Raw genomic sequence first — 27,840 nt, 5'->3', positions numbered from 1 at the left:
GGAGCCTCCCCTTCAGCACCAGTGCCAAGAAATGAAGGTGTGCTGGGAGGGGGCCGTGGGGACGTGGCATTCCCAGCGCTCCCAGTCCCGCCATCTCCGCTCTTTGTACACCGGGATGATTCAATAAATCGCTCAGACTCCAAACTCTTGTCCCCCTCTTTCCGTCCCCCGTGTCTGTCCGTCCATCTGACCCTCCATCCTCACATCCCCCTGTCCCTCCCCGGGGCGCGGGGACACAGCGGCTGCACCACCACATATATAAATAACCCGGGCTGGGGGGGCGGCTTTATTGAGTTAAAAACCCATCGGCGGGGGCTGTACAGGGCCATAGCACCATCGGAGAGAGCCGGGAGAGGGAGCGACACACACCGGACACTCCCAGCCCGGGCAGCACCCTCAGAGCAGGAGCGGGAGCAGCGGGGAGGGGGTGGAAGACGTGGGAGCAGGGCCGGGGCGGCTCAGCCCTGGCTGCCGCAGGAGGAGAGGCTGTCGTAGAGCGAGTCGCTGAGGGACTCGGAGTGTTCCAGCCCGGCGGGGCCGTGCCCCCCGTCCCGGGACCGCGCCTCCGTGCTGCCCTCGTCCCCCACGTCTGAGGCGCTGGGGGTCCGGCTGCTGCTAGTGCTCAGGGCGGGGGGCAGCGGTGGGGGAGCCTCCGGGGATGCCCCCCGATGCCCCGCCGGGCTGCACACGGGGGCCTGGGGAGGGACAGCGTGGGCAGGGGGGGCTGCCTGTGGCACACAGCCGCATCCATCCCTCCCCGGTGGCGGGGAACCTCTGCGCCCCTCCAGGGCCACTTTAAATCCCCCCCAGCACCGCGAGGCAAATGAGGATGTGACAAATGATCACGGAACTCTGGTGAGTGTTCCCCCCACATCCTCTCCCCATGGCTTCATCCCCACAGCATGGGCAGGAGGGTCTGGGGTCCCTCTGCCGGGGTTTTGGGGTCCTGCTCCAGAGTTTCAGTGTCCTTACTCTGGAGTTTTGGGGACCCCACCCCAAGGTTTTGGGGTACTCCAGGATTTCGGGGCTCCCACAACCTGCCCTTACCTGCGCAGGCCGATGCAGCCCCTCCAGCCCCCCGGGGGGGCACACGAAGGGGTCAGCAGCACCGCAGGCTTTGGCGTTGGGGAAGGTCCAGTTCTTGCTCTGCTGGACACGCCGCGGCTTCCTGGCGTCATCCCCGGTGTCTGCGGGAACAACGGGGGCAGCGCTGACCTGCAGGGCCCCCACGCCTCCCATCTCCCCGCCGCGAGCCCCCGCTGCACCTCAACGAGGGCGGGTGCTCACCGGACACCTCGGGTGTCCCCGAGGACGGGACACCCACCTTGGGGTGCGGCGCGGTGGCCGTGCGAGTTGGGGGGCGCCGGGAGGCGGCAGCCCGGAGCGCTCCGGTGTTTTCCCGGCACCAGCAGCTCCTCGGCGCTGGGCACCTCCCGCTCCAGCGTCCGGGCCTTGCGCGGCACTTTGGTGACGGCAGCTGGCACGGCTGCTGGCAGCGGCTCGGGGCGGCCCCGCGGTTTGGGGGTGCTCTTGGCGGGGACCCCCCCATAGTCGGGGGGCGGGAACGTCCCGATCCCGCTGTCCAGTGTCCGCGTCAGAGACCCGCAGGCTGCGGCATAACGGGGGGGTGTCAGTGCCAGGGAGCCCATCTGGTGCCCCCTCTGCGCCCTAACCTCCCCATCACCCCCTCACCGGCGAAATGCTGCGCCGTCCCCGACTCGGACAAGCTCTCGTCGGACGGCAGCTCATCCCGGAGCCCCACGTCAGGCACCTGCGGGGATGCAGAGGCTGAACGGCTGCGGGGTCCCCCCGGAGCAGAGGCCTGCGGGCCGCCGCGGGGTCCTCACCTTGTCCGAGGGCTCCCGCAGATGTCCCACGATGCCGTTGCGGGGCGGGCGGCAGAGCCGGGGTTCTTTGGCGTCGGGGGGGACCCTCCGGAGGTCACAAAGCTCCCGCTTGTGCTCCAGGCGGGTCTCGTAGGGTACGTCCTTGCCGTCCACCCTGGGGGGAGGCAGCGATCAGGGGGACACCCCACCCTCACCCCCACCCCGAGGGGACCCAGGTGGGAGCTGACCTGTCCAGCAGCTGCTGCATGAAGGTCTCGGCCGTCACCTCCTGGTACATGACAGGGAGGGGGCCGGGGCCTCGCGGGGGCCCACGGGGCCGCCCCTTCTCCAGCGCCAGTCCCTGCAGGAACGCGTGCTCCTCCCGCAGCGCCTTCCGCAGATCCTCCGCCTTCTCCATCAGCTTCGAGATGTTGAGACTCTCGGCTTCCAGCTTGCGGGCGGCCAGCTTGACCTCTCGGCGAAGGGGCGCGGGGGTCCCAGCCCACTCTCGCCCGCGCCCGCCGTCCCCACGTCGGCTGAGCGCCGGCAGCTTGCTGCGCCGCAGCCCGAACCAGCTCGCCAGCCCCGCTGCCTTGCCCTTGGCCTCGGCGCCCGGCGCCCGCTCCTGCCCCTGCAGCCGCAGCACGTTCTCCTCGATGCCCTTCATCACCTTCTCCTCGATGGCCGAGTGCCCCGCGGCGCTCGGCGCCGGCCCCGTGGGCTCTGCGGGGTCTGCGGGGGTTTTGTGGGGACCCCCGCCCGCCTTGGCGCCCGCTGCCTCCTCGCCCCGCGGTGGCCCGGCTTTGCCCGCCTTGGTGGGCAGCTTGGTGGGGCTGCCGTGAGGGCTGCGGGAGGCCTTGGCGGGGGGCGTGGGGGGGGTCCGTGAGGGGGTCCGGCCGCTGCTGGGGCGGCCCTTGCCCCCCGCCTTGCCGGGGTCCCCCATGGAGCCGGAGGAGTAGCAGCGGGCCAGGGGCTCCGCGCCGTGCGCTGGCTCGGGGTGCTTCAGGCTGCCCCCCAAACCCCCCCGGGGCGGGGGGCGTAGCTCGGCCCCATGGCCCCGTTCGGGCCGCCCTGGGCCGGGCGGTTCGCGGCCCTCAGCCCCCCGCAGCTTGCCCAGGGCGGCCAGGCGCTCCTTGAAGGGCAGGTAGCCCGGTTCGGCGGGCTTCTTGCCAGGGCGGCGGCAGGGAGCCGAGCCCCCCGTGGCACGGCGAGAGCTGGGGGGGGAAGCGGCCGCCCGCTCCCCGCCGGCCACGGGTCCCGCTGGCCCGGGGGGCTGCTCGACCGCCTCGAAGGTGCGGGGGTGGGGGAAGGCGGGGGGCTCGGTGGAGCCGGGCTCTGGGGCGGCATCGGGGGATGGGCGGCGGCTGAGCACCGGGGAGGCCTCGGGGTGGGCGCCGCGACAGGGGATCTTGGAGGGGTGGGCGAGCTGGGGGCTGAGGCGCAGCCCCCCGGGGGGGGGCCGGCAGTTTGAGCACCTTTGTTGGGGAGGGCAGGGGGTTGGGGACCCCGCCGGGTGAGAGCGGGGTGAAGCCCCCCTCGGGGCTCTCCTCGCCCGGCGTGTAGAGTCCCAGGAAAGCGGGGTGCTCCCCGCGCCGCTGCCGGGGGGGTCCCCCGGGGGCTTCCCCATTGCGCCGGCAGCAGCCCCCCCCCTCACCTCGCAGCAGCCGCTCGGCCAAGGCGCTGAGCAGAGCCCCCCGCGGCGGCCCCCCTTCCTCGGGAGAGGAGCAGGGGCTGCCCTCGGTGCCCCGCCAGCCCCCTGCAGCCCCCGGCCCCCGCAGCGGGCAAGGGGGCCAACCCAGCGCTGCGCAGGGCTCGGGGGAGCCGGGGGAGGCCGGGGTGGGTCCCAAGAGCGGGTCTGTCTCCTCCAGCTTGCGCAGCACCTCCAGGATTTGGGCTTTCTTTTTGAAGAATGGGGACAGGGCGTCCAGGGGCGGGGCACCGGGGCTGAGCCCAGGGCTGCCCGATGGCACTGGTGGCAGCACCTGTGGGAACAGGGTGCCATCACCTCACCAGGTGAGCACCTGGCACTGAGCCCCCTGGAAGCAGAGGGAGAGGACACAATAGGCTTTGGGATGGGGACATAATGGGGACAGGGACATCTGGGGCAATGGGTTTTGGAGCCAGGGACATCACAGATGGAGGGGCTTGGGGAGGTGGAACAGCATGGACTTGGAGAGGTGACACCACAGGGACCACAGGGACCCTGTTGAAAGTGCCACAGGCACTTGGATGGGGACACCACAGATCCAGGGAGGACAGGACACCGTGGGCCTGGGAAGCCACATGTCACAGGCCTGGTGACACCACACACTGGGAATAGACAATGGGGAAAGGGGTTGCACTGCCCAGAGAGGGGGACACCAGGACAGGAATGGGTTTGGAACACTGGTACCCACCTCAGGCAGAGACAGACAGAGGCCAGGGAGCAGCGGGGGTGGCTCTTGCTCAGCAGAGCCTGGCTGGGGGGTGACCGGGACATCTGGGGGCGCTGGCACCGGGTGCAGCGGCAGCTGGAGAGGAGAGAGATGCTTGGTTAAGCTCTGGGGGTGGTCTGCCCCGTGCCTACCCCCCAGCCCCGATGCAGCCCCAGGCACACCTGGGGGAGGGACCCAGTGGAGAGCTGCAGCTTCTGCTGGAACAGGTCGCTCAGCACCTGGTTCTGCCGCTCCAGCTCGAAGACACGTTTCTTCAGCTTGATGCACTCCTCACGCAGGTCCTGGCCAGGGTGTGGGGGGTCAGCCAGGACCCCCGGAGCCCCTCAGCGTTCTCCCAGCCCCCTGACACCCTCCTGACACCCACCTTCTGGTTGAGCAGTGCCTGCACCACGTGGTTGGCAACCTGGGGAGGAGAGGGGAGGTCTGGGGTGGGGCACAGGGCGCACGCAGCCTCCCGCCCCAGCACACACGTGGGCACAGGTGTCCTGCGTGTGTGGGTGCTCTCCAGTACCTCGTCCAGGCACCGTTCATACGTCTCCCGCTGGTTCTCATTGGCCTGGGCCAGGGCTGAGTTCTCTGCCTAGAACAGAGCAAGGACAGCTCAGGGGACACAGGGGACATCCCCGTGGCACCAAGCAGACCCTCTGTCTCCTGGTGGGACTCAGGACCACACATGGCAGGATGTGGCTACCCCAGGAGCAGTGGCACACGAGGGCCATGGAAAACTGGGAAGTGCAACTGTGGCTCCGTGATGCTGGCCACGGGCTGGCTCTTGGCACTGGCTGCACGGTGACCATGGCCACGGCTTCAGTGGCCACGGCTGCCTGGTGGCACCAGTCACAGCTGCCCAGTGGTCCCGTGTCCTGGTGGTCCCATTCCTGCATACCTCCAGCTCCCGCAGGCGCTGCAGCAGCTCATGGCTGGTGCCCGTCTCGCCCAGCGCCGCTGGGCTCCCGGCTCCCGGCGCCTTGGCCACGCTCTCCGACATCGCTGCTGCGGGGGACACGCATCACCGCGGGGTCCCTGCTGGCCCCTGGCCGGTGGCACCTGGCCTGAGGCACCCCCAGGCCCTGCACAGCCCGGCCCTTCCTTACCTGGCTTTGGATGTCCCCAGCCCCGAACCTGTGCGGTGTCACCTGCCAGGGAGAACGGGGCTGAGGAGGGGATGGAGCCTCCAAGGCCGAGTCCTGACCCCTCCGCACCAGGAGCCGCAGGGACCCCTCCTGCTGCCCCCTCCTTCCCGGTGGTACAGGGGAAGCTGATCGGCCCCAGGATGAACAGAACGCCCGGGACCGGGACCAGCCCTGGGGCACCGGGATGTGCAGCACCACTGGGAGCGGGACCGGCATCAGCCCCGGGGCACCGGTGTGCCCGAAGGACCGGCACCGCCATCGGCACAGGGTCACGAGGATGCGCAGGACCACCGGGACCGGAATCGGTACAAGCCCCGGGGCACCGGGATGTGCAGCACCTCCGGGCTGCCGGGATACGCAGCACCGCCGGGGCTGACCCCGGCCCCGGGGCACCGGGATGCGCAGCCCCGGTGCACAGGACCCCCGGCGTTCAGACGGGCCCCCCCCCAGTGCCGCACACCCCCCGCTCCACCCCGGGCTTCCCCCGCCGCCGGTGCCACTGCGTCCCTGCGCTGAGCGCCGGCCCCGGCCCGTACTCACGCCCGGGGCTCCCGGCGGCGCCGCCGGTCTCGGCTCAGAGCGGCCCTGGGGCCGGTCCCGGTGACGGCGGCGTTTCCATCCCGGCCCGGCCCGGCCGCGCTATTGTTGGGAGGCGGCGGCGGCAGCTCCGCCTTCCCGCCGCGGCCGGGGAGGAGCTGGGATGGAGCCGCCGCCTCCCCCGGTGCGCGGCTCCGCCAGCGCCAGCCCCGGGGAACCGGCGCTGGGGCCCCCGGGAGCGACGGCACCGGCACCCCGGGAATCATCCCGGGCGAGGAAGCACCGGGAATCCCCCCGCGGCACCGGGCACCGCCGGAGGGACAGGGCAGAGCACGGAGGGATCCCCACAGGGCATCCCGCACCCTCTGGAGGGACTGCCCGGAGCCCCGGGACCCCTCGGGGAGCCCCACGGGGCTGCAGGCGCGGAGCCGAGCCGTGACCCCCGGCCGTGGCCTCTACCCCCCGCCCCTCGAGGGTGAGGTTTGGGGTTTTGGGGTTCACACGGGGCCGCGCGTCCCCGGTTCACCCGGACCCCACGGCAACGCGGCGGGGAGGGGGGGGCTCGGCAGGACGAGAGAGACCGGAGGGGACAAGAGGAGGGTTTGGGGGTGATGCGGGAGACAAGAAGAGAGACTGGGGGTGATGGAGAGACAAGGGGAAGGTGTGGGGTGCACGGCCAGACCTCGCACGTGCTGTCCCCGTCCCCTGCAGCCCGTGGGGCGAACCCACGCGGGTCCCTGTGGTCCCCATTGTCCCTGAGGTGCCCGTGGGCCCCTCGCCTGCCCCCCGCGCAGGAAGCGGCCCCGGGGCCGGCGGCTCCGGCTGCGTCACGGGGGGAAGTGAGGCTCTGTCTGGAGGGGAAGAGCAGCCCGCGGCCCCCCCAAGCCCCCGGCGGGTACAGCCGGGGGGGGCCTCGACAGATGGACAGCGCGGCCATCCCCTCCCCCAGCGTGGGGCCCCGCGGGGGCAGCGCGAGGGTCCCTGTGGGGAGGGGGACACGGCTCCGGCACCGCCGGGGCCACTCGTGTCCCCTCCCCAGTACCCCCAGTCACTCTGCCCCGGGCACGGTGGGGACACGGCGTGGGGACACGGCGTGGGGACACGGCACGTGCCCAAACCGCAGCCCAGGACGTGCCAGCGTGGCTGTGACGGGCTGGCCCTGGCCTGCCCCATACCAGGGTCCCCATGCCGAGCCCAGGGACAGGGGTGACAGCCCCGAGTGTCCCCAGCCCTGCTGAGCTCTTCTGGGGACAGCCAGGACACACTGGGGACACTCCAGGGACAGCCAGGATGCACCGGGGACAGCAAGGACACCCTGGGGACAGCCGGGATACACCGGGGACAAGTGGGATGTGCTAGAGAAATGGCCTCGGGGGTGCGGGGACACATCGAGGACAGCTGGGACTCACCAGGGACACGCAGGGACAGCCAGGGATGCGGTGGGGACACTAGGGACAGTCAGGATGTGGTGGGGACAACAGAGACACACGCAGGGGACAGCTGGGGTGTACTGGGGACACTGGGGACCGGTGGGTGGGATGAAAGACAGTGAGGGACACCCGGGATGCAGTGGGGGACACTGAGGACACCGCAGGGACAGTCAGGATGCAGTCAGGACATACCAGGAACAGTCAGGATGCAGCGGGGACATCAGGAATGCCCCAGGGAGAGTCAGGGTGCACTGGGGACACCCCAGGGACACCCGGGGTGCAATGGGGACACTGGGGACACCCCAGGGACAGCCGGGGTGCAATGGGGACACCCGGGGTGCAATGGGGACACTGGGGACACCCCAGGGACAGCCGGGGTGCAATGGGGACATTTGGGACACCCCAGGGACGGTCCGGGTGCAATGGGGACAGCCGGGGTGCAATGGGGACACTGGGGACACCCCAGGGACAGTCCGGGTGCAATGGGGACACCCGGGGTGCAATGGGGACACTGGGGACACCCCAGGGACAGCCGGGGTGCAATGGGGACATTTGGGACACCCCAGGGACAGTCCGGGTGCAATGGGGACACCCGGGGTGCAATGGGGACACTGGGGACACCCCAGGGACAGCCGGGGTGCAATGGGGACACTGGGGACACCCCAGGGACAGCCGGGGTGCAATGGGGACATTTGGGACACCCCAGGGACAGCCGGGGTGCAATGGGGACACCGGGGACACCCCAGGGACAGCCGGGGTGCAATGGGGACATTTGGGACACCCCAGGGACAGTTCGGGTGCAATGGGGACAGCCGGGGTGCAATGGGGACACTGGGGACACCCCAGGGACAGCCGGGGTGCAATGGGGACACTGGGGACACCCCAGGGACACCCGAGGTGCAATGGGGACAGCGGGGACACCCCAGGGACAGTCCGGGTGCAATGGGGACACCGGGGACACCCCAGGGACAGTCCGGGTGCAATGGGGACACACTGGGGACAGCCAGGACGCAGTGGGGACACCTCAGAGACAGCCGGGATGCTCTGGGGACAGCGGGGACACCCCAGGATGCACCGGGGACAGCGGGGAGAGCCGAGGACACAACGGGGATGCACCGGGGACATGCGGAACACCACCGACCGGGCCACCCCCGCCGTTTCCCCGGGCTCAACCCCCACCCTCCCACGGCACGATCCGGTGCCCGGAGGCCACGGATGCCCCCGCGCCTCCGGTGCCCCCGAGGAGCGGCCCGACCCCCCCGGTCCCCCCGCCTGCCCCTCGCCGCGGAGCGACCGGACTCACCGGGGGCTACGGCGGGGCCAGGGCCGGGGCCGGGGCGGCATGGCCGGGGCTGGGACCGGGACCGGGGCGGGACCGGCGGCGGCGGTGACGTCATGGCTCCACCGGGCCGGCCCCGCCCTGCGCGCCCGCCGCCGCCAATCCGCGCCCCGGGCACCCCCCCCGAATCCCCCCTTCCCGTGATCCCCGGAACCGCCCGAAACGGAGCCGGTACCCCCGCCCCTCCTTCCTCCCGGCGGGAATCGGTACCGAGCACCCGATGGCGGCTGCCCCGGGATGGAACCGGCCCCCCGTTCCCCCCGGCCACGGCAGCCGAGACCGAAATCGTGACCCCCCCGCAGCAGGAGTCGGGGCCGGGCAGCAGCAGGGCGCCCCCTCCCCGGGAGGACCCCCGGGCACCCCCCAATCCCTGGGCTCATCCACACCACACAGGGACACTGAGCACCCACCTCCATCACTTTATTGTGGGGGACCCCGCGGGACGGAACCTCTGTCCCCCCAAAACCTCACAGGGCCACATCACCCCCCCAGGTCCCGCCAGAGGCCCCCAGAAGTTCCGTGATTTCCCTCCCCAGTCTCCTGCGGCTACTCCATCTCCACGGAGGACGGGAGGGTCTGGAGCCCCAATCCTGGGGTTTCAGGGGTCCCTGTGGCTCCAGGAATCAGCAGAGGAGCCGGAGCTGCAGCTCATCCTGGCACTGGAGCAGGACTCCAGTCCCCCCCAGGTCCCACGCCGGGGGTCCCCCGGGTGTGGGGACCCCGGTGCTGCCGGGCTCAGCCCACGGCCCCCGGCTCCAGGCTCCCGTTGGCAGCTGCTCCCCGGGCCGGGCTGGACGAGGCCGTGTCCTGCCGCTGCTGCTGCTGCTCCTCCCGGCGCCCCGGCTGGAACGGGAGGTGACTCTGCTGGGACAGGACAGGGACCAGGGCTGGGGTGTTGGCCGTGCTGGGACACAGCCTGGGACAGTGTCGCTCCCGCACGAATTGGTCATTCCACAGGACGGGAGCACCAACAGACCGGGAGACTTTTCCTCTGGGCTCCTGCTTGAAACCAACAGCTACAGCAAACTGGGGGTCTTCAGTCAGAGCCTGGGCTGTGGCGCCCCCCACCCCAAAACTTGGCCTCCACCCCAGGAGCCACGACAGGAGAGTGGGTGGCATCACCTGTCCCTGTGGGGACACCCCAAAGAAGCCCCAGGCTCCAGACAGGATGACAGGAACAAATTTGAGTTATCCCAGTGAAAATTAAGACTCCAAGGAAGAAAGGAGAACCCCTGGCCTGGGAAACAACTCCCCTAAAAAGCCCCAGCTGAGATTAAGAGGCTCCAACAGCAGGCAACCCCCTTGGCCAGACATCCCCAGCATCCCAGACATTCCCAGGACATCCATCCCCAGGACAAGGGAGGCACCGAGCCACCCACAGAGCCACCTCGGGGGCCAGCCTCTGGCTGCCACCCCCACCCTGCCGCTCCTAATGCCATCCAGACCATGGGCACACCCAGGCTCTGGAGCCGCTGTGTGCGAGAGCGGTGGGAGAGGAGCCCCCGGGCCTGCTGGGAGGATGAGGGGGGGTTCCTGCTGGGAAAAAACTCATCCCGGGGGGAGATCAGTCCCACCCGGCCGTACCTGCGCGGGCCCCTCGGCAGGAGGGAGGAGCGGGGTGGAGGAGCTGCCCCTGTCCGGCTCCTCCAGCGCCAGGATGTCGATGGGAGCCTCGGCCATGTCCCGCAGGGACGGATCGAGGGTCACGGAAGGGTCAAAGAGCAGAGGGGACGGGGGGCACTGCATCCCATCACCCACCACGTCCAGGTCCTGGCAGGGGAAACAGCGGAGCGGCTCATCAGGAGGGGGCTGAGGAGACTCCAATGCTCTGAAGCAGCAGGAAAGGGAGGAGAAAGGCTGGGAGGAGGAGAAGGAGTGGACACCATGCCAGGGGGACCCCCGGCCAGCAGCCAGGAACACACCCCAGGAACCCCCTCCTCCTCTTGGAATGCCATGATCACAGCTGGCATTGCTGAGGACAAGGTGTGGGACACACCACCTGCAGCCCAGCGTGATGTGCTGCTCCCAAAGTGCCCCTCCAGCACCTGGAATGGCTTTGACAGGGTCCAGTCACACCCTTCTGGAGACCCCCAGAGCAGTCCCTGCTCTCCAGGATGTCACACACATTCCAAGGGACCCCCAGAGCAATCCCTGCTCTCCAGGATGTCACACACATTCCAGGATACACCCAGAGCAATCCCTGCTCTCCAGGATTTCACACACATTCCAGGATACACCCAGAGCAATCCCTGCTCCCCAGGATGTCACACACATTCCAGGGGACCCCCAGAGCAATCCCTGCTCCCCAGGATGTCACACACACTCCAGGATACACCCAGATCTCCAGGATGTCACACACATTCCAGGGGACCCCAGAGCAGTCCCTGCTCTCCAGGATGTCACATTCCAGGGGACCCCCAGAGCAATCCCTGCTCTCCAGGATGTCACACACATTCCAGGGGACCCCAGAGCAATCCCTGCTCCCCAGGATGTCACACACATTCCAGGGGACCCCCAGAGCAGTCCCTGCTCTCCAGGATGTCACACACATTCCAGGGGACCCCCAGAGCAATCCCTGCTCTCCAGGATTTCACACACATTCCAGGATACACCCAGATCTCCAGGATGTCATACACATTCCAGGATACACCCAGAGCAATCCCTGCTCTCCAGGATGTCACACACATTCCAGGGGACCCCAGAGCAATCCCTGCTCCCCAGGATTTCACACACATTCCAGGATACCCCCAGATCTCCAGGATGTCACACACATTCCAGGGGACCCCCAGAGCAATCCCTGCTCTCCAGGATGTCACACATATTCCAGGGGACCCCCAGAGCAATCCCTGCTCTCCAGGATGTCACACACACTCCAGGATACACCCAGAGCAATCCCTGCTCTCCAGGATGTCACACACATTCCAGGATACCCCCAGATCTCCAGGATGTCACACACATTCCAGGGGACCCCCAGAGCAATCCCTGCTCTCCAGGATGTCACACATATTCCAGGGGACCCCCAGAGCAGTCCCTGCTCTCCAGGATGTCACACACACTCCAGGGGACCCCCAGAGCAATCCCTGCTCTCCAGGATGTCACACACATTCCAGGGGACCCCCAGAGCAGTCCCTGCTCTCCAGGATGTCACACACATTCCAGGGGACACCTGGAACATCCTCACCCTCTCCGAGGATGTCACACCTCCTGTTTGCCCTGACAGCACAGATGGGGATGGACAGGCTCTGAGCACTCCTCCATCTGCCCTCCCTGACGAGAGGAGAAGCTGGGATTTGGGAGAGGCTGGGATTTGTTTTGGCTCTGAAGGGGGTTTGACACGAGGGTGAGATTCCCGTGACTCACGAGTGGCACTTCCCCAGCCTGGCACGACGTGAGACACAACACAGATGCCCCCGGCAGCTTCCATGAATCTGCAGAGCTCCAGAGGGAGCTCGGAACCCTCGCAAAGGACACGATCAGGGAAAACAGTCCTTTTTTCCTTTGTAACCCAAAAAATTCCTCCTGTTTGCACAGAAAGGGGCTGGGATCTGATCTGAGCCCCTCCCCAGCCTGACCCCGCTTGCTCTCCGGGCTCCTGCTGCTGGAATCCCTCCTCCATCACCAAACTCCAAAGCACAGCCAAGCTTTGCCTCCAACAGCAGAGCTCAGCAGCCTCAGGAGCACCCAGACACTGAGGGCACCTCGCTCACAGCAGCAGCTCCCATGGATCCTGCTGCTTTGGTTTTGCCTCAATTCCTGAGGCTTTCAACTGTGTTGGTTTAAATGCACGATGCCACAAGAATCCGGGGATTAAAATCTTCGTGCTTTCCTCATGCCAGAAAAATGGGGGTGTGGAGGGGAAATCCTCTTTTGAAGAGGCCCCTAAAGGCATTTAAATGAGCACAGCCATTCCAAAGGAGCGGCCACCCACCCTGGAATAGCTCCCAAACCTTCCACATTCCTGCATCTTCAGACTTCCAGGATGCTTTGGACTGGGAGGGAATGTAAAGATCATCCAGTTCCACCCCTGCCATGGGCAGGGACACCTTCCACTATCCCAGGTGGCTGCAAGCCCTGTCCAACCTGGTCTTGGACACTTCCAGGGATCCAGGGGCAGCCCCGGCTTCTCTGGGCACCCTGTGTCAGGGCCTCCTCACCCTCACAGGAATTCCTTCCTAATATCCCATCTTACCCTGCCTCTGGCACTGGAAGCCATTCCCCCTTGTCCTGGCACTCCATCCCTTGTCCCAAGTCCCTCTCCAGCTCTCTGCAGGCACTGCAAGGGGTGTCCCTGGAGGTGTCTAGGGGTGACCCTAAGGTGTCCCTGGCTCCTTCTCCTCTCCAGGCTGGACATCCCCAGCCTGGCTCCAGAGTTGTTCCAGCCCTCGTCCTCCGTGGCCTCGCTCCAGCAGCTCTTCCTGTGCTGAGGATCCCAGACCTGGATGCAGCATTCCAGGTGGGCAGAGGGGCAGCTTTCCCACTTACATCGCTGAATTCCAGGGGCAAACTCTCCGTGGGCTGGAGCTCGGCCGCGCTCAGGTACAGATCCGTGGGAGCAGCCCCCAGCTCCTGGGGCACAGCCAGGACCTGCTCTGGGACGTACATCTGGGGGGGCAGCCGGAGGTGCAGGGGGCAGCACGGCTCCTCAGACAGGCTCACGGGCACGGGTTTGTTGCAGGGAACTTCCTCCGAGCCCTGGCACGGCTTGAACAGTGTCTGGTTTGTATCCTGGCAGATATCTGGGAAGAGGAGGTCAAGGAAAGCAGCAGAGGTACTGCCACAGACACATGCAGAGGGAGAAACGCTGAGAAAGGCTCCCAATTCCCCCACAAACGGTGTTAAACCCACCCCCATTTCTCCCAGATCAGGAATCCAGAGGCTAGAGCTGCACCCCAACTGCCCAGGGATGTGGGTGACACAATTTCCATGATGGAAAACTGGGACGACAGCCACAGCCCCCCCCTCCCACCGTGGGGGCTGGGAGATGTGGCTGGATCCCTGGAAACCACTCACAGATACTCAGCTGGATGCCACAAAGGCACAGGATTAACTTTTGTTTGCAGACATCCATGGAAAACGATCAGCTCCAGCCCCACAGGCAGGGAGATCCCAGCACACACAATGCCTCTTCCACAGCCAGGAGTTTAGTTATGGTATTTCTATCTTCCCACTGCATTTTCCTTCCCAGTGGAAAACCTGTTCCTGCCAGAGGTGTAAACGGGATTTCCTGCCTTTAATCCCAAACAGAAACTCTGCTTCAATTGCATCACACTTGCAGAGCAATCCAGAGGCAAAGGAGCTACCAATCAAACCCCAGCCTGCTCTGAACCCATCACCTTCCAACCCTTTCCTCCTCTTCCCACATCCATCCTCTTCTTCCAAGCCCTATTCTGATCCCATCCTCTTCCAACTCCTTCCTCCTCTTCCAACTCCGTCCTCTTCTGACTCCATTTCTCCTCTTTCAATCTCTTTCTCTTCTTCCCACCCCTTCCTCTTTTTCAATCCCCATTCACTTCTTCCAGCCTTTTCTTCCAACACTTTCCTCTTCTTCCATCCCTTTCCAACCAGGATCACCTCAACTGCAATTTCCTCACACACACCAGTGTGAGAGGGGGGGAAAAAATCCCCAACCCACACAAAACTGGGAAAAGATACCAAGTTTAAGCCAGTTTCTTAAACTGGCTAGGTTTGATATTCACCCTTCCCTCCTCTCCTCCCTACCCCAAGGATTTCTCAGGAATCCACTTCCTGGCAGGCCATGGGGAGCCACAGTCTGGGCTGGCAGCAATGTCAGAGCCCAGCCCAAGAGAGAAGGACCTGGGACACCCAAGGGAAGATGTAGTGAGGGAACAGGGGGTGGGGAAAACAGATTTTCATCTCCTGGAGCAACTCCCAGCTCCAGCACTGACTTTACTGGTAGCCAAAAGCACAGATTGCCAGGAGGACAAAAATCCCAGGCTCCATCTGGAGCCTCCCGGCCTTCCCCCATCCCTTTAGTGCCCTGTCACAAACAATCCAGCTCCTGGAAGCAAACAGAGCCCAAGAGCCTCCCGAAAAGCCGCAGATGTTATCAGATGTTATCGGCTGCCCGAGGAAAAGCTTGTTTGTGTCACTGCGAGTCAGCTGAGAGCTCCCGCCAGACCCAGCTCTTCCCTCCCTCCCGGGAGCGCCAGCTGCCAACAGCAGCTTCTCTGGCTGTTTTATGGGATTTCTCCTCTCCTTATTTTGAGGTCTGTGGTGGTTAGAGAGAAACAAAGGCAGCTTCCAGCTCCTGCTCACTGCACAGGGCTGGGGGAGTCTGACAACTCCAGGGACAAAGCAAACCCAGGGGCTCTGAAAAATCCAGAATCTCCCAAGAAATCTGAAAACTTCTCAAGACCCAAGAGCTTCCAAAAACTCACAAGCTCCAGCAGACCCAGGAGCTCCCACAAATCCAGAAATTACCACAAACTCAGGAGTTCCAACAGACCCAGGAACTCTGATAAACCCAAGAGCTCACACAAACCCAGCACCTCCCACAAATCCAAGATCTCCCACAGATCCAGAAGCTCCTCCTCACCCAGCCCTGGGACTCAGTGCCAGAACTTGTCCTGACTCACCCCACTGCTCCCTCCTGCAGCTCCAGCCTGATCCAAACCTGGACACATCCACCCCCTCCCACAAGAGTGGATGGAGCAGATGCACCCAGGGCAATGCTGGGGTCGTGGACTGGGGTCATCCCTGAGCTGGGGAATCCTTGATCCCATATTGGGGGTCATCCCTGAGCTGGGGAATCCTTGATCCCCTATTTGGGGGTCATCCCTGAGCTGGGGAATCCTTGATGCCCTATTTGGGGGTCATCCCTGAGCTGGGGAATCCTTGATGCCCTATTTGGGGGTCATCCCTGAGCTGGGGAATCCTTGATCCCATATTTGGGGGTCAACCCTGAGCTGGGGAATCCTTGATGCCCTATTTGGGGGTCATCCCTGAGCTGGGGAATCCTTGATCCCCTATTTGGGGGTCATCCCTGAGCTGGGGAATCCTTGATCCCCTATTTGGGGGTCATCTCTGAGCTAAGGAATCCTTGATGCCATGTTGGGGGTCATCCCTGAGCTGGGGAATCCTTGATGTCATGTTGGGAGTCATTCCCAAGCTGGGGAATCCTTGATCCCGTATTGGGGGTCATTCCTGAGCTGGGGAATCCTTGATCCCATATTGGGGGTCATCCCTGAGCTGGGGAATCCTTGATCCCCTATTTGGGGGTCATCTCTGAGCTGAGGAATCCTTGATCCCCTATTTGGAGGTCATCCCTGAGCTGGGGAATCCTTGATCCCATACTGGGGGTCATCCCTGACCTGGGGAATCCTTGATGCCATGTTGGGAGTCATTCCTAAGCTGGGGAATCCTTGATCCCATACTGGGGGTCATCCCTGAGCTGGGGGATCCCAGTGGAGCTTTCAGTGCTGGCTCTCCAAGAGCTGGGGCCAATTTGGGAAGTGGAACAGCTCAAGGCTGTTCACAAACACATGAGAACATTTTGAAGGGTCACAGAGACTGAACTGGGCCACAGCAGCTCCAAACAAGCTCAAACTACCCCTCCAGATGCTCCCAAAAATCAAGGTCGTGCTCTGGCGTGCGTGCCCTCAGGTGGGGGCAGGCTCTGTTCCCAAGGAACAAGGGACAGGACAAGAGGGAAGAGCCTCAAGCTTTGTCAGGGGAGGTTCAGGAATTTCTGAATTCATCAGGAGGAATTTCTTCCACAGAAAGGGTGGTCAGACACTGGAAGTGCTGCTCAAGGAGGTGGTGGAATCCCCACCCCTGGAGGGGCTCCATACACATCCCTCACAGCTCAGGCCTGCCTGGGTTCTCTGCTGTGAAATGCCCAGCCTGTTTGGATGCTCTGGACCCAGGAGGCCACGGCAGGAGCACCCCTGGGACCAGCCCAGCCCTTTGTTGCTCCCATACGAATTGGCTGTTCCACGGGACGGGAGCACCAACAGACAGGGAGACATTTCCTCTGGGCTCCTGCTTGAAACCAACGGCTACGGCAAACCGAGGGCCTTGATTCAGGGCCAGGGAGGGAGGAAGGGGCAAATAGCCACGGGGCAAACTGCTGGCCAACACTGACAAGAGTGTGGGATGAAAGGATACGTGTGAGGCAGTGCCGGGTCATCGGCAGGGACGGGTTGGAGCACCGGACATCGTCAACAAAGGCCAAGCAGCGCTGGCTGGAGCGGGTGGTGTGAGCCTGAAATCATGGAATGGTTTGGGTTGGGAGAGACCTTAAAGCTCCTTAAGCTCCTCTTCCCACAGACAAGGACACCTTCCACTATCCCACGCTGCTCTAAGCTACATCCAACCTGGCCCTGGGCACTTCCAGGGATGGGGCAGCCCCAGCTGCTCTGGACACTCTGTGCCACGGCCTCCCCGCCCTCACAGGGAGGAATTTGTTCCAAATATCCACCCAAACCTCTCATCTCTTAAGTTTAAAGCCATTCCCTCTTGTCCTGTCACTGCCTGTCTATTTACAACACCCTCTCCCTCTTTTAGGCACTGGAATGGACTCACTCAGACCCAGGAGCTCCCACAGACCCAAGAGCTCCCAAAAACCTGAGAGCCTTGACAAACCCATGAGCTTCCACAACCCATGAGCTCCTAAAAACCCCCAAGCCTCCAAATAAATACCCTGAGCCCTCTTTTCTCCAGGATGAGGTCCCCCCGCCCCAGCTTCCCTCATCTCCTCAGGAATTCTCCAGACTCTTCTTGTGCTCCAGTCCCTTTCCCAGCTCCATTCCCTTCTCTGGACTTGACCCTCAGTGTCTTTGCTGCTGCGAGGAGCCCAGAACTGACCCCACACCCACATTCAAGGCGTGGACACCAAGGGCTCCCACAGAGCCGAGAGCTCTTGCAGACACAGGAGCTCCCACAGATCCAGAAGCTCCCACAAACCTCAACAAACCCAGGAGCTTCTCCAAACCCTGGAGGGCGGCAGCCTTGCAGGAAGGGTGCTACATGGGGCAATCCGCCAGGGCCTGGGGTCACTCCCAGAAAGACAAGAGAGGAGAGACCCATCCAGGACGTCCCCACGGACCTGCTGGGCCGCGCCGTCGGTGGCCAGGACCCTGCGCTCCCGGAGCTGCCGGTGCAGCAGAGCCTCCACCCCGTAGCGCTGCCGGTAGCGCCGGAGGCACTTGAGCCGCTTCAGATTCTCCCTCTCCTTGGCCATCAGCCCCTCTGGCCCTGTCAGGAGGCTGCTCCCTGCAGGAATAAAGGAAGAGTCAGGAATCTCCACCCACCTGCCTGGTTTTTTGGCAGATCAGCCGTGGAGGGCTTTGAGGGCTCCATCCACAGGAGCAGCAGAAGCGCAGCTTTGGGTGACGCCCGGCGGCGCAGGTTCCATCCCAAAATTTATCCTGACCTCTCCGCACGCACCAGGAAGGCTTGGGCCCACAGAGTATTTTAAAAATCTCCTTTAAAAATAATTCAGCCACTCCCGTCCATTGTGATTTCAGCAGCAGAACAGAAACTTGTCAAATTCCAGGTCACTCCTGTGCGAGTTCTGGAAGCTTCCCGCCAGCATTCCTGGTGTAATTACAGGGCAACGCTCAGGATCTGCTTTTCTCTGACTCGTTTGCTAAAAAGAGTTCTGCAAAATTGCTATGTACCAAACTCCTGGTTATTTTTACTTGAGCCTGAGCTGAATTATGGCGTTTTCCAGGATGAGCTATTAAAGGATGATGCTGGAAAAAGAGTTCTTTGCTCTGCAATACTTGGGATCAGTTACACAACTCGGTTTTGCCTCTGTTGAACTGGGAATTCCTGCTTCCAAGAGCATACTCTGCACAGAGAGAATGCCTGCAGAGGCAGAGGGAAAGCTGCATCCCTGCTAAGGAGGAATATGCCAGTACAGCAGCACTGGTGTTACTGGAACCAGCTCCTGTCCACACACCAAGGGCCTTACAGACGAGTATTTTTTGTTCGTAAAAGGAAAAAACAGGAAATCCCAGTACAAAATAAGCACTTTTGTCTCAGAATTAACATTATAGCTCATTTCCTGCCAACGCTGCAAGCTCTGAAGAGCAAAGAAATGCACAAGCTTTGGAACTGCAGTGATAGGGATCTCTGGGCACAGGACCAGCACGGAATCATGGAATCACTCAGGCTGGAAGAGCTCTCCAGGATCAGAGTCCAACCTGTGACTGATCCCTATCTTGCCAACCAGACCAGGGCACTGAGTGCAATGTCCAGTTGTTCCCTGAACACCTCTGGGGACAGGAACTCCACCATCTCCATGGGCAGTTCCAATACCTGACCACCTTTTCCATACAGAAATCCTCCTGATGCCTACCCCAAACCTCCCTGGCACAATTTGAGGCCATTTCCTCTTGTCTCATTGTTCCATGGCAGCAAATTCTGATTCCCACCTGGCTGCACCCTCCTGCCAGGGAGTTACAGAGAGTGAGATGGCCCCACCCGAGCTCCCTTTTCTCCAGGCTCAGCCCCTCTCCAGCTGCCTCAGTTCTCCAGACCCTTCCCCTTGTGCTCCAGCCACTTCCCCATCTCCAGACATGCTCCAGCCCCTCAATGAAACACCTGCTCTGAGTGTGGAACCCTCCCCTTACCCTGCTCTGAAATCTGCCTCTGGAAAGGCCCCAACCCCCCCTTTTTTAGCAGATTTCTGTGCATGCCCTCAGGCAGGAGGTCTGGGCTCACCGATGGCCTCGTGCTCTCCCTTCCTGCTGTGCAGGAACCGGCGCTTCTTCTCCTTCAGCAGGTGCTGGAGCCGCTTGAACTGGTCGATGTAGAGGGACTGCAGGCGGATCAGCTTCTCCCTCATGATCAGAGCCACCTCCTCGGCCGTGTACACGCCAGCGTGCCTGGAAAACCCAGGGAACAGGGCCTGTTTGGGAGGGTCCTGGAGACTGATCCCCCCAAAGGGTGTGGGGGCCCCTCGGGGCTGATCCCTGAAGGGTCTGGGGATCCCATGGGTTTTTTTCTGCTGAAGAGCCTGGGGGTCCCTCACGGATGAACCCTCAAAAGGTGTGGGGGTCCCTCAGGGCTTTTCTCCAAAAGGGCATGAGGGTCTCTCAAGGCTGAACCCCCAAAAGTGTGGGGATCCCTCAGGGCTGATTCCCCTCAGGGTGTGGGGGTTCCTTGGGGTTGTTGCCACAAAGGGTGTGGAGGTCCTTCAGGGTTAAACCCTAAATGATGTGGAGGGGTCCCATGGGGCTGATTTCCTGAAGGGTGTGAGGGTCTCTCAAGGCTGAACCCCCAAAGGTTGGGGGGAAGTCTCTCAGGATTGTTCTTCCAAGGGTTTGGGGGTGCCTCAGGGCTGATCCCCCAAAGGATTTGGGAGACCCTCAAGGCTTCATTCTCTGAATCTGTGTGGTTCTCTCAGGATTATTACTATTACTATTACTATTATTATTATTACTATTATTATTACTATTATCATTATTACTATCATTATTATTATTATTATTATTATTATTATTGTTACTATTATTATTATTACTATTATTATTATTACTATTATTATTTTTTTTATGTGGGGTCCCCTCTGGGCTGTTCCCCCCCACAAACAACACTGATGTTATTGGGAACACTCTGGGTTACACCATCAACAAGTGATGAGCTGAAATACTCAATTTCAGGCTTTTTTTTTATTTTAAGAGACAGGATCACCCAGAGAAGCTGCTGGGAGATCCACTCCACTCTGGAAGAGGATGAGCAGCAAGTGCTTCCCAGAAAACACCAACTCCAGGAGCTGAGTGTATCCACAGCCAACAAACCATGTAGGCACAAATCCATGAAAAACCATTGATACAGTCACATTTTTAACACAACCACTGGCCCCTGGAGCCACACTGAGCCCAGAACATGGAACACGTGTGTAGCAGGCAGCAGCCACCACAGAACCCCAGAATCCCAGAGGTTGGAAAAGCTCTCCAGGATTGAGTCCAACCTGTCACTGACGCCCATCAGAGCCCTGACTGCCATATCTAGCCATTCCTTGGACACCTCCAGAGATGGGGACTCCATCACCTTCCTGGGCAGTTCCAATGCCTGACAAGTCTTTCCACGAAGGAATTCCTCCTGATGTCCAACCTAAACCTCTCACCTGGCACAGACTGAGGCCGTTTCCCCTTGTCCTCTCCCTTTTCATGGGAGCAGAGCTTGACCCCCACCTGGTTGCAGCCTCCTGTCAGGGAGTTATGGAGAACCAGAAAGTCCCTCCCTGAGCCTTTCTTCCAGGCTGAGCCCCACAAAAATGTAAATTTAACGACTGCCCCAACCTACTTGAGGGGATCCTCCTGGTCGCTGTCGATGCTGTCAGCTTCACTGTCAGGGTCCCCACGCCACGTCTGCTCCACGGTGACAGGGTCCTGCTCGCAGTCACTCCAGCTGTCCTCGTCTGCAAGACACAGCACCGGAGTCACAGGACACTGTCCCACATCCCACGATGGCCAGGGACACCCTGGAGCTCAGCCCCACGGAGCTGAGCAGGCTCTGCCTCATGCCAAGAGGGAACTCTCCACCCCAAAACTCTGAGTGAGGGACATGGAGGAGGAAATAACAGGAAACCTCCTAGCTTGGAGCAGCCAGAACACACGGGGAATGATGCTTCAGCCCTCCCAGGAACCATGGAATTCCAGTGGTATTATTTCCATGCTAAACCTGCAGGGTCTGGGTATGGCAGCATGAGACACACCAGGCTTTACAAAACGCCAGCTTTTCCTCCCAGACCATGGGGTCTTTTTCCCACTGGACTGAAGAAGGAATATTGCTGGCTTTCCCCCACAGGAACAGAGCAGCCTGGCACTGCCTTTGGGTTTGATGCCTTGGAGTGGCTGCCTAGAACAGAGGCTACACAAGGTTAAAAGAATAAAGTGGGTATTTATTAAAGGCCTTCAAAAGATACATCTTGGGAAGTCAAAAGCCTGCCAGAGGCTACACCCAAGATGGATGATGGTCACCAGTTTTTCAGACAGATATAAGATTGGTCCATTTACATATCAGGGGTTAATCCTCCAATTACCTTCAGGTAATGAAGTCATATTCCCCCAGTTTGCACCCCCTCAATTCACTTTTTTAAATACTTTTCAGGGCCTGAGGCTGTCGGGTGTCCTTGCCTTTCAGGCCTAGAGGAACATTTTGTCCAACCGAAAAAAGTGAAGACAGTAGCTAACACTTTACATGGAGTTTAGAATTATGCACTAATGCAGTAGAGGATCTGAAAAACACAGAGGCTAAAATCTCAAGGCATGGGCTCCAGTCCTCACCCAGGATGCGGCTGGCCTCGCTGCGGCTGCTCTCGGCGCTCTGCGAGCCCAGCTCTGCCCGGGCGTAGGAGCTCAGCTGGCACAGGAGGGTCTCGCCCACGGGCCCAGGGCTGGATTTCTTCACCTGAGCCTGGAGCGCCAGCGCGTTGCGTCGGGCGTGCTCCGCGCAGAACGAGGTGCTGCGGGACAAAGCACGGGCTCAGCATCACGGAACAATTGGGGTAGGAAGAAGCTAAAAGCTGATCTGAGCTCTCCCTCCCCGGCCTGACCCCGCTTGGCTCTCTGGGCTCCTGCTGCTGGAATCCCTCCTCCATCACCAAACTCCAAAGCACAGCCAAGCTTTGCCTCCAACAGCAGAGCTCAGCAGCCTCAGGAGCACCCAGACACTGAGGGCACCTCGCTCACAGCAGCAGCTCCCATGGATCCTGCTGCTTTGGTTTTGCCTCAATTCCTGAGGCTTTCAACTGTGTTGGTTTAAATGCACGATGCCACAAGAATCTGGGGATTAAATCTTCATGCTTTCCTCATGCCAGAAAAAATGGGGGTGTGGAGGGGAAATCCTCTTTTGAAGAGGCCCCTAAAGGCATTTAAATGAGCACAGCCATTCCAAAGGAGCGGCCACCCACCCTGGAATAGCTCCCAAACCTTCCACATTCCTGCATCTTCAGACTCCCAGGATGCTTTGGACTGGGAGGGAATGTAAAGATCATCCAGTTCCACCCCTGCCATGGGCAGGGACACCTTCCACTATTCCAGGTGGCTCCAAGCCCTGTCCAACCTGGTCTTGGACACTTCCAGGGATCCAGGGGCAGCCCCAGCTTCTCCGGGAAATCCATTCCAGGGCCTCCCCAGCCTGACAGGGAGAAATTTGTTCCAAATATCCCACCTAACCCCACCCTCTGGCAGTGGGAAGCCATGCCCTTTTGTCCTGGCACTCCACCCCTTGTAAATAGTCTCTCCATCATTCCTGCAGCTCCTTCAGGCACCTTAAGGTCACAAGTAGGTCACCTCTGAGCTTCTCTTCTCCAGAACAATCCCAGTTCTCTCAGCCCTTCCTTCTACGAGAGCTGCTCCATCCCTCTGCTCATCTCAGTGCCTCTCTGGACTCACTCCAAATGCTCCGTGTTTTTCCTGAGCTGGGGGCAGGGAAAACAGCTCTGGCTGCAGGGTTTCACCTGAGCGGGGCAGAAGGGCAGGGAACAAGCCCTGGCACCTGGAATCTCTCACAGGGAGCTGGCTGCAGGTCCAGCCTGGCAATGCTGAGAGCCCACCCAGCACTGAGGGAACGTCATCTCTGGCACCAGCAGCAGGGAGTAAAAAGAGCTTTCGGTGAAAGCCAGTGAGGTGGGTGAGTTTTTGAGCTCTTCTGCTTCCAAACGTTTTCACTGGACTCTGCCTTCCCCACATTTTATGGCACAGGGATCAGGGTGGAGACAAGCACTGTCCACATCCCAGTAACTCCTGGAAGCAACACTCCCGTGAGGAATCTGTGCTCTACCATCCATAACTGTTCCACCCCTTCCATCCCCACCTCTCGAGCATTTTAAAGGCCTAAGGGAAGCAGCAGCACAACCAGGCCAAAGCTCCAGAGGGATCTGAGTGGCTGCTCTGGGGATTATCCACTGGCACAGGCACGGGATGTGCTGGGATGAGGGAGGGACTGCCCACACAGATCCAGTGCAGGGCCTGGAGCACTGCAGCCACCTTCTGCTGGGCCAGGGCACAGCCCACAGACCCCAGATAACTCCATGGAGTCTTTCTCCAGCTTAAAAACATTTTGTAAAAAGGGAGATGCTTCTCAGAGGTTACCCAAATGCAGCAGCTGAAAGAGAAGAATCATGGAATATCCTGAAAGGGACCCACAAGGATCACCAAGTCCAACTCCTGGCTTTAAACAGGACATCCCGAAATCCCACCATGCTCCTGGGTGCATTATCCAAGCATTCCTTGGGCTCTGGCAGGGCTGTGAATGTGACCAATGCCCTGAGGAGCTGCTCAAGTGCTCAACTGGGGAAGAACCTTTTCCCAAAATCCAGTTTAAATCTCCCCTGACACAGCTCCAGCCATCCCTTCAAAAGGGAAGATAAAGAAAAACCTCCCCCTGCCTATTTTAATTCCATAGAGTTTGGAACTGGAAAACCAGGAGGAAGAGCCACTCACCCATCCTTCTTCTCGGGTTTGGGAGCAGCATTGGGACAACGCTTCCCGTTCTTTGTGGACACGTAGCTGCACTGTTTGAAGGGAGCATTCCTGTCCTCAAGGATGTGCTTGATGCAGAATTCCTGCCCTTCCAGGCGGGGCTGGGAGCAGGGCCGGGGGGCGAAGGCACAGGCCAGGGGCTCCTGCGGCCGCGGCACTGGGGTCAGGCGGCCTCGGCTCGTCGGCAACACGTGAATCCGGATCCTGTTCATGCCGACGCTGCAGGAGGGATGCAGAGCAAGGAAAAGGAGTGGAATAAAACACCGGTAAAATGGAAAGTAGCAGCGGGAAAGGATTTGGATCAAAGTCTGACCCCTTCAGCAGAAGATGAGGCTGCTCCTATGGAGGTAATTCCAAATGATGCTCGAGGGAACTTTTAGCCCTGCAGAAATCTGTGGGGGATCCTCTTCTCCCAGTACACCCCCAGTGCACCTCCTCGGTGCTCCCAGTGCCCATCGCGGCCTCTATCCCGATGTATCCCGGTGACTCGCCCCGCTACCTGTGTCCATGCACGCCTCCATACCGGTGCATCCCCGCTGCCCACCCAGCCTCAACCAAGAACTACCCCCGCTCTTTTCTGCTGCTCATCCCGGTCTATTCTCGCCTCCCTACCGGTGTCCCCCAGTGTGTATCCCGGTCTATCCCCGGGTTTATCCCGGGGATCATCCTGATCTATCCCCGTCTCTATCCCCGTCTCTATCCCGGTCTATCCCAGCCTCTCTCCCGGTGCCCATCCTGATCTGTCCCCGTCTCTATCCCGGTCTATCCCAGCCTCTCTCCTGGTGCCCATCCTGATCTGTCCCCGTCTCTATCCCGGTCTATCCCAGCCTCTCTCCCGGTGCCCATCCTGATCTGTCCCCGTCTCTATCCCGGTCCATCCCAGCCTCTCTCCCGGTGCCCATCCTGATCTATTCCCATCTCTATCCCGGTCTATTCCAGCCTCTCTCCCGGTACCCATCCTGATCTATCCCCGTCTCTATCCCGGTCCATCCCAGCCTCTCTCCCGGTACCCATCCTGATCTATCCCCGTCTCTATCCCGGTCTATCCCAGCCTCTCTCCCGGTGCCCATCCTGACCTATCCCCGTCTCTATCCCGGTCTATCCCGGTCTATCCCAGCCTCTCTCCCGGTACCCATCCTGATCTATCCCCGTCTCTATCCCGGTATATCCCGGTCTATCCCAGCCTCTCTCCCGGTACCCATCCTGATCTATCCCCGTCTCTATCGCGGTATATCCCGGTCTATCCCAGCCTCTCTCCCGGTACCCATCCTGATCTATCCCCGTCTCTATCCCGGTATATCCCGGTCTATTCCAGCCTCTCTCCCGGTGCCCATCCTGACCTATCCCCGTCTCTATCGCGGTCCATCCCAGCCTCTCTCCCGGTGCCCATCCTGATCTATCCCCGTCTCTATCCCGGTCTATCCCAGCCTCTCTCCCGGTGCCCATCCTGATCCGTCTCCGTCTCTATCCCGGTATATCCCGGTCTATCCCAGCCTCTCTCCCGGTGCCCATCCTGATCCGTCTCCGTCTCTATGCCGGTATATCCCGGTCTATCCCAGCCTCTCTCCCGGTGCCCATCCTGATCTATCCCGGTCTCTATCCCGGTATATCCCAGCCTCTCTCCCGGTGCCCATCCTGATCTGTCTCCGTCTCTATCCCGGTATATCCCGGTCTATCCCAGCCTCTCTCCCGGTGCCCATCCTGATCTATCCCGGTCTCTATCCCGGTCTATCCCAGCCTCTCTCCCGGTACCCATCCTGATCTATCCCCGTCTCTATGCCGGTATATCCCGGTCTATCCCAGCCTCTCTCCCGGTGCCCATCCTGATCCGTCTCCGTCTCTATGCCGGTATATCCCGGTCCATCCCAACCTCTCTCCCGGTGCCCATCCTGATCTGTCTCCGTCTCTATCCCGGTATATCCCGGTCTATCCCAGCCTCTCTCCCGGTGCCCATCCTGATCTGTCTCCGTCTCTATGCCGGTATATCCCGGTCTATCCCAGCCTCTCTCCCGGTGCCCATCCTGATCCGTCTCCGTCTCTATGCCGGTATATCCCGGTCTATCCCAGCCTCTCTCCCGGTACCCATCCTGATCTATCCCCGTCTCTATGCCGGTATATCCCGGTCTATCCCAGCCTCTCTCCCGGTGCCCATCCTGATCTGTCTCCGTCTCTATCCCGGTATATCCCGGTCTATCCCAGCCTCTCTCCCGGTGCCCGTCCCGGTCCATCCCGGCGCTCTCCCGCCCGCGCACGTGCTCTGCCGCTGCCCTCCCGCGCATGCGCGCTCCTGCCGCCCAGGAGCCGCCATTTTGTCCGCGGGCGGCGGGCGTGAGGGGCACCCCTGAGGGGCGGCCAGGCAGCGCTGCCGGAGCGGAGAGCGAGAGGGGGACCCGCCCCGGGACGGTGCAGGACGGAGGAGCCCTGGAGAAGAACTCGGGGGCCGCGCTGAGGGGCACACCGGGCCCCATTGGGAGCAGGAGTCGCCGCCGCCATCTTACCTCTCTGCCGCCGCGGCCTCCGCGCTGCCGCGCCGTGCGCCCGCCCCGCCTCTTCACTGGCCCGCCCACCCGCCAATCAACGGCCAGCACGGTGGGCGCTCCCTTGCGTGATTGGCTGACTTCGCAGTCACTCACGCAGGGAGCGACCACGCCCTCCTAGGGTCACGTGGGGGCGGTGCGGCGGGAACGCGACACGTGGGCGCGGCGGGACCGGGGGCGATCCCGGGCCAGGACACCGGGGATATCCCGGGACAGGACAGCGGGTGGGGAGGGAGTCACAGGCCAGGACACCGGGGGTATCCCGGGACAGGACAGCGGGTGGGGAGGGGGTCACGGGCCAGGACACCGGGGGTATCCCGGGACAGGACAGCGGGTGGGGAGGGGGTCACGGGACAGGACACCGGGGATATCCCGGGACAGGACAGCGGGTGGGGAGGGGGTCACGGGACAGGACACCGGGGATATCCCGGGACAGGACAGCGGGTGGGGAGGGGGTCACGGGACAGGACACCGGGTGGGGAGGGGGTCACGGGACAGGACACCGGGGGTATCCCGGGACAGGACACCGGGTGGGGAGGGGGTCACGGGACAGGACACCGGGGGTATCCCGGGACAGGACACCGGGTGGGGAGGGGGTCACGGGACAGGACACCGGGGATATCCCGGGACAGGACACCGGGTGGGGAGGGGGTCACGGGACAGGACACCGGGGATATCCCGGGACAGGACAGCGGGTGGGGAGGGGGTCACGGGACAGGACACCGGGGATATCCCGGGACAGGACAGCGGGTGGGGAGGGTGTCACGGGACAGGACACCGGGAGTATCCCGGGCCAGGACAGCGGGTGGGGAGGGGGTCACGGGACAGGACACCGGGGGTATCCCGGGACAGGACAGCGGGTGGGGAGGGGGTCACGGGACAGGACACCGGGGGTATCCCGGGACAGGACAGCGGGTGGGGAGGGGGTCACGGGACAGGACACCGGGGGTATCCCGGGACAGGACAGCGGGTGGGGAGGGGGTCACGGGCCAGGACACCGGGGATATCCCGGGACAGGACAGCGGGTGGGGAGGGGGTCACGGGACAGGACACCGGGGATATCCCGGGCCAGGACACCGGGTGGGGGGTCCCGGGCCAGGACACTGGGGCACAGGTCCTGGGGATTCACCGGCCCCAAAACCGAG

The 27,840-nt window shown here is 62.0% G+C and overlaps 2 protein-coding genes and 2 non-coding genes across 5 annotated transcripts; all 4 read right to left on the bottom strand.

Annotated features, from left to right (window-relative positions):
* Positions 1-259: 259 nt before the first annotated feature.
* On the bottom strand, positions 260-8,773 carry NCKAP5L (NCK associated protein 5 like). The gene is given in 14 exon segments (XM_068212559.1): positions 260-695; positions 1,048-1,187; positions 1,325-1,609; positions 1,693-1,771; positions 1,848-2,001; positions 2,075-3,285; positions 3,287-3,808; positions 4,223-4,336; positions 4,423-4,542; positions 4,626-4,664; positions 4,773-4,841; positions 5,148-5,254; positions 5,356-5,397; positions 8,665-8,773. Coding segments are annotated over 14 exon segments (3,213 nt in total). The 5' UTR covers positions 8,759-8,773; the 3' UTR covers positions 260-458.
* Positions 8,774-9,105: 332 nt separating this feature from the next.
* KANSL2 (KAT8 regulatory NSL complex subunit 2) lies at positions 9,106-26,751 on the bottom strand. Of its 2 annotated transcripts, none has more exons than XM_068212578.1 (10): positions 26,657-26,751; positions 24,120-24,377; positions 21,960-22,138; positions 20,977-21,091; positions 19,390-19,553; positions 17,768-17,934; positions 16,828-16,924; positions 13,183-13,436; positions 10,285-10,470; positions 9,106-9,564 (listed from the first exon to the last, which is right to left on the bottom strand). In XM_068212578.1, the coding sequence occupies exons 2-10, from the start codon at positions 24,368-24,370 to the stop codon at positions 9,436-9,438; spliced, it is 1,542 nt and encodes a 513-aa protein (XP_068068679.1). In that variant the 5' UTR covers positions 24,371-24,377; positions 26,657-26,751; the 3' UTR covers positions 9,106-9,435. The 2 variants fall into 2 exon arrangements, with proteins under 2 accessions (XP_068068679.1, XP_068068680.1); XM_068212579.1 differs by having other exon boundaries at positions 9,106-9,561.
* Positions 9,623-9,750, bottom strand: LOC137487129 (small nucleolar RNA SNORA2/SNORA34 family). The gene has a single exon (XR_011005835.1). It is a non-coding gene; the product is annotated as a small nucleolar RNA SNORA2/SNORA34 family (small nucleolar RNA).
* Positions 16,625-16,752, bottom strand: LOC137487128 (small nucleolar RNA SNORA2/SNORA34 family). Its single transcript, XR_011005834.1, has one exon. It is a non-coding gene; the product is annotated as a small nucleolar RNA SNORA2/SNORA34 family (small nucleolar RNA).
* Positions 26,752-27,840: the final 1,089 nt, after the last annotated feature.

The sequence above is a fragment of the Anomalospiza imberbis genome, chromosome 22, assembly GCF_031753505.1.
Source record: "Anomalospiza imberbis isolate Cuckoo-Finch-1a 21T00152 chromosome 22, ASM3175350v1, whole genome shotgun sequence".
Classification (NCBI taxonomy): domain Eukaryota; kingdom Metazoa; phylum Chordata; class Aves; order Passeriformes; family Viduidae; genus Anomalospiza; species Anomalospiza imberbis.
Note: the sequence above shows the minus strand (reverse complement) of the source record. Positions and strands in the feature narration are given on the sequence as shown.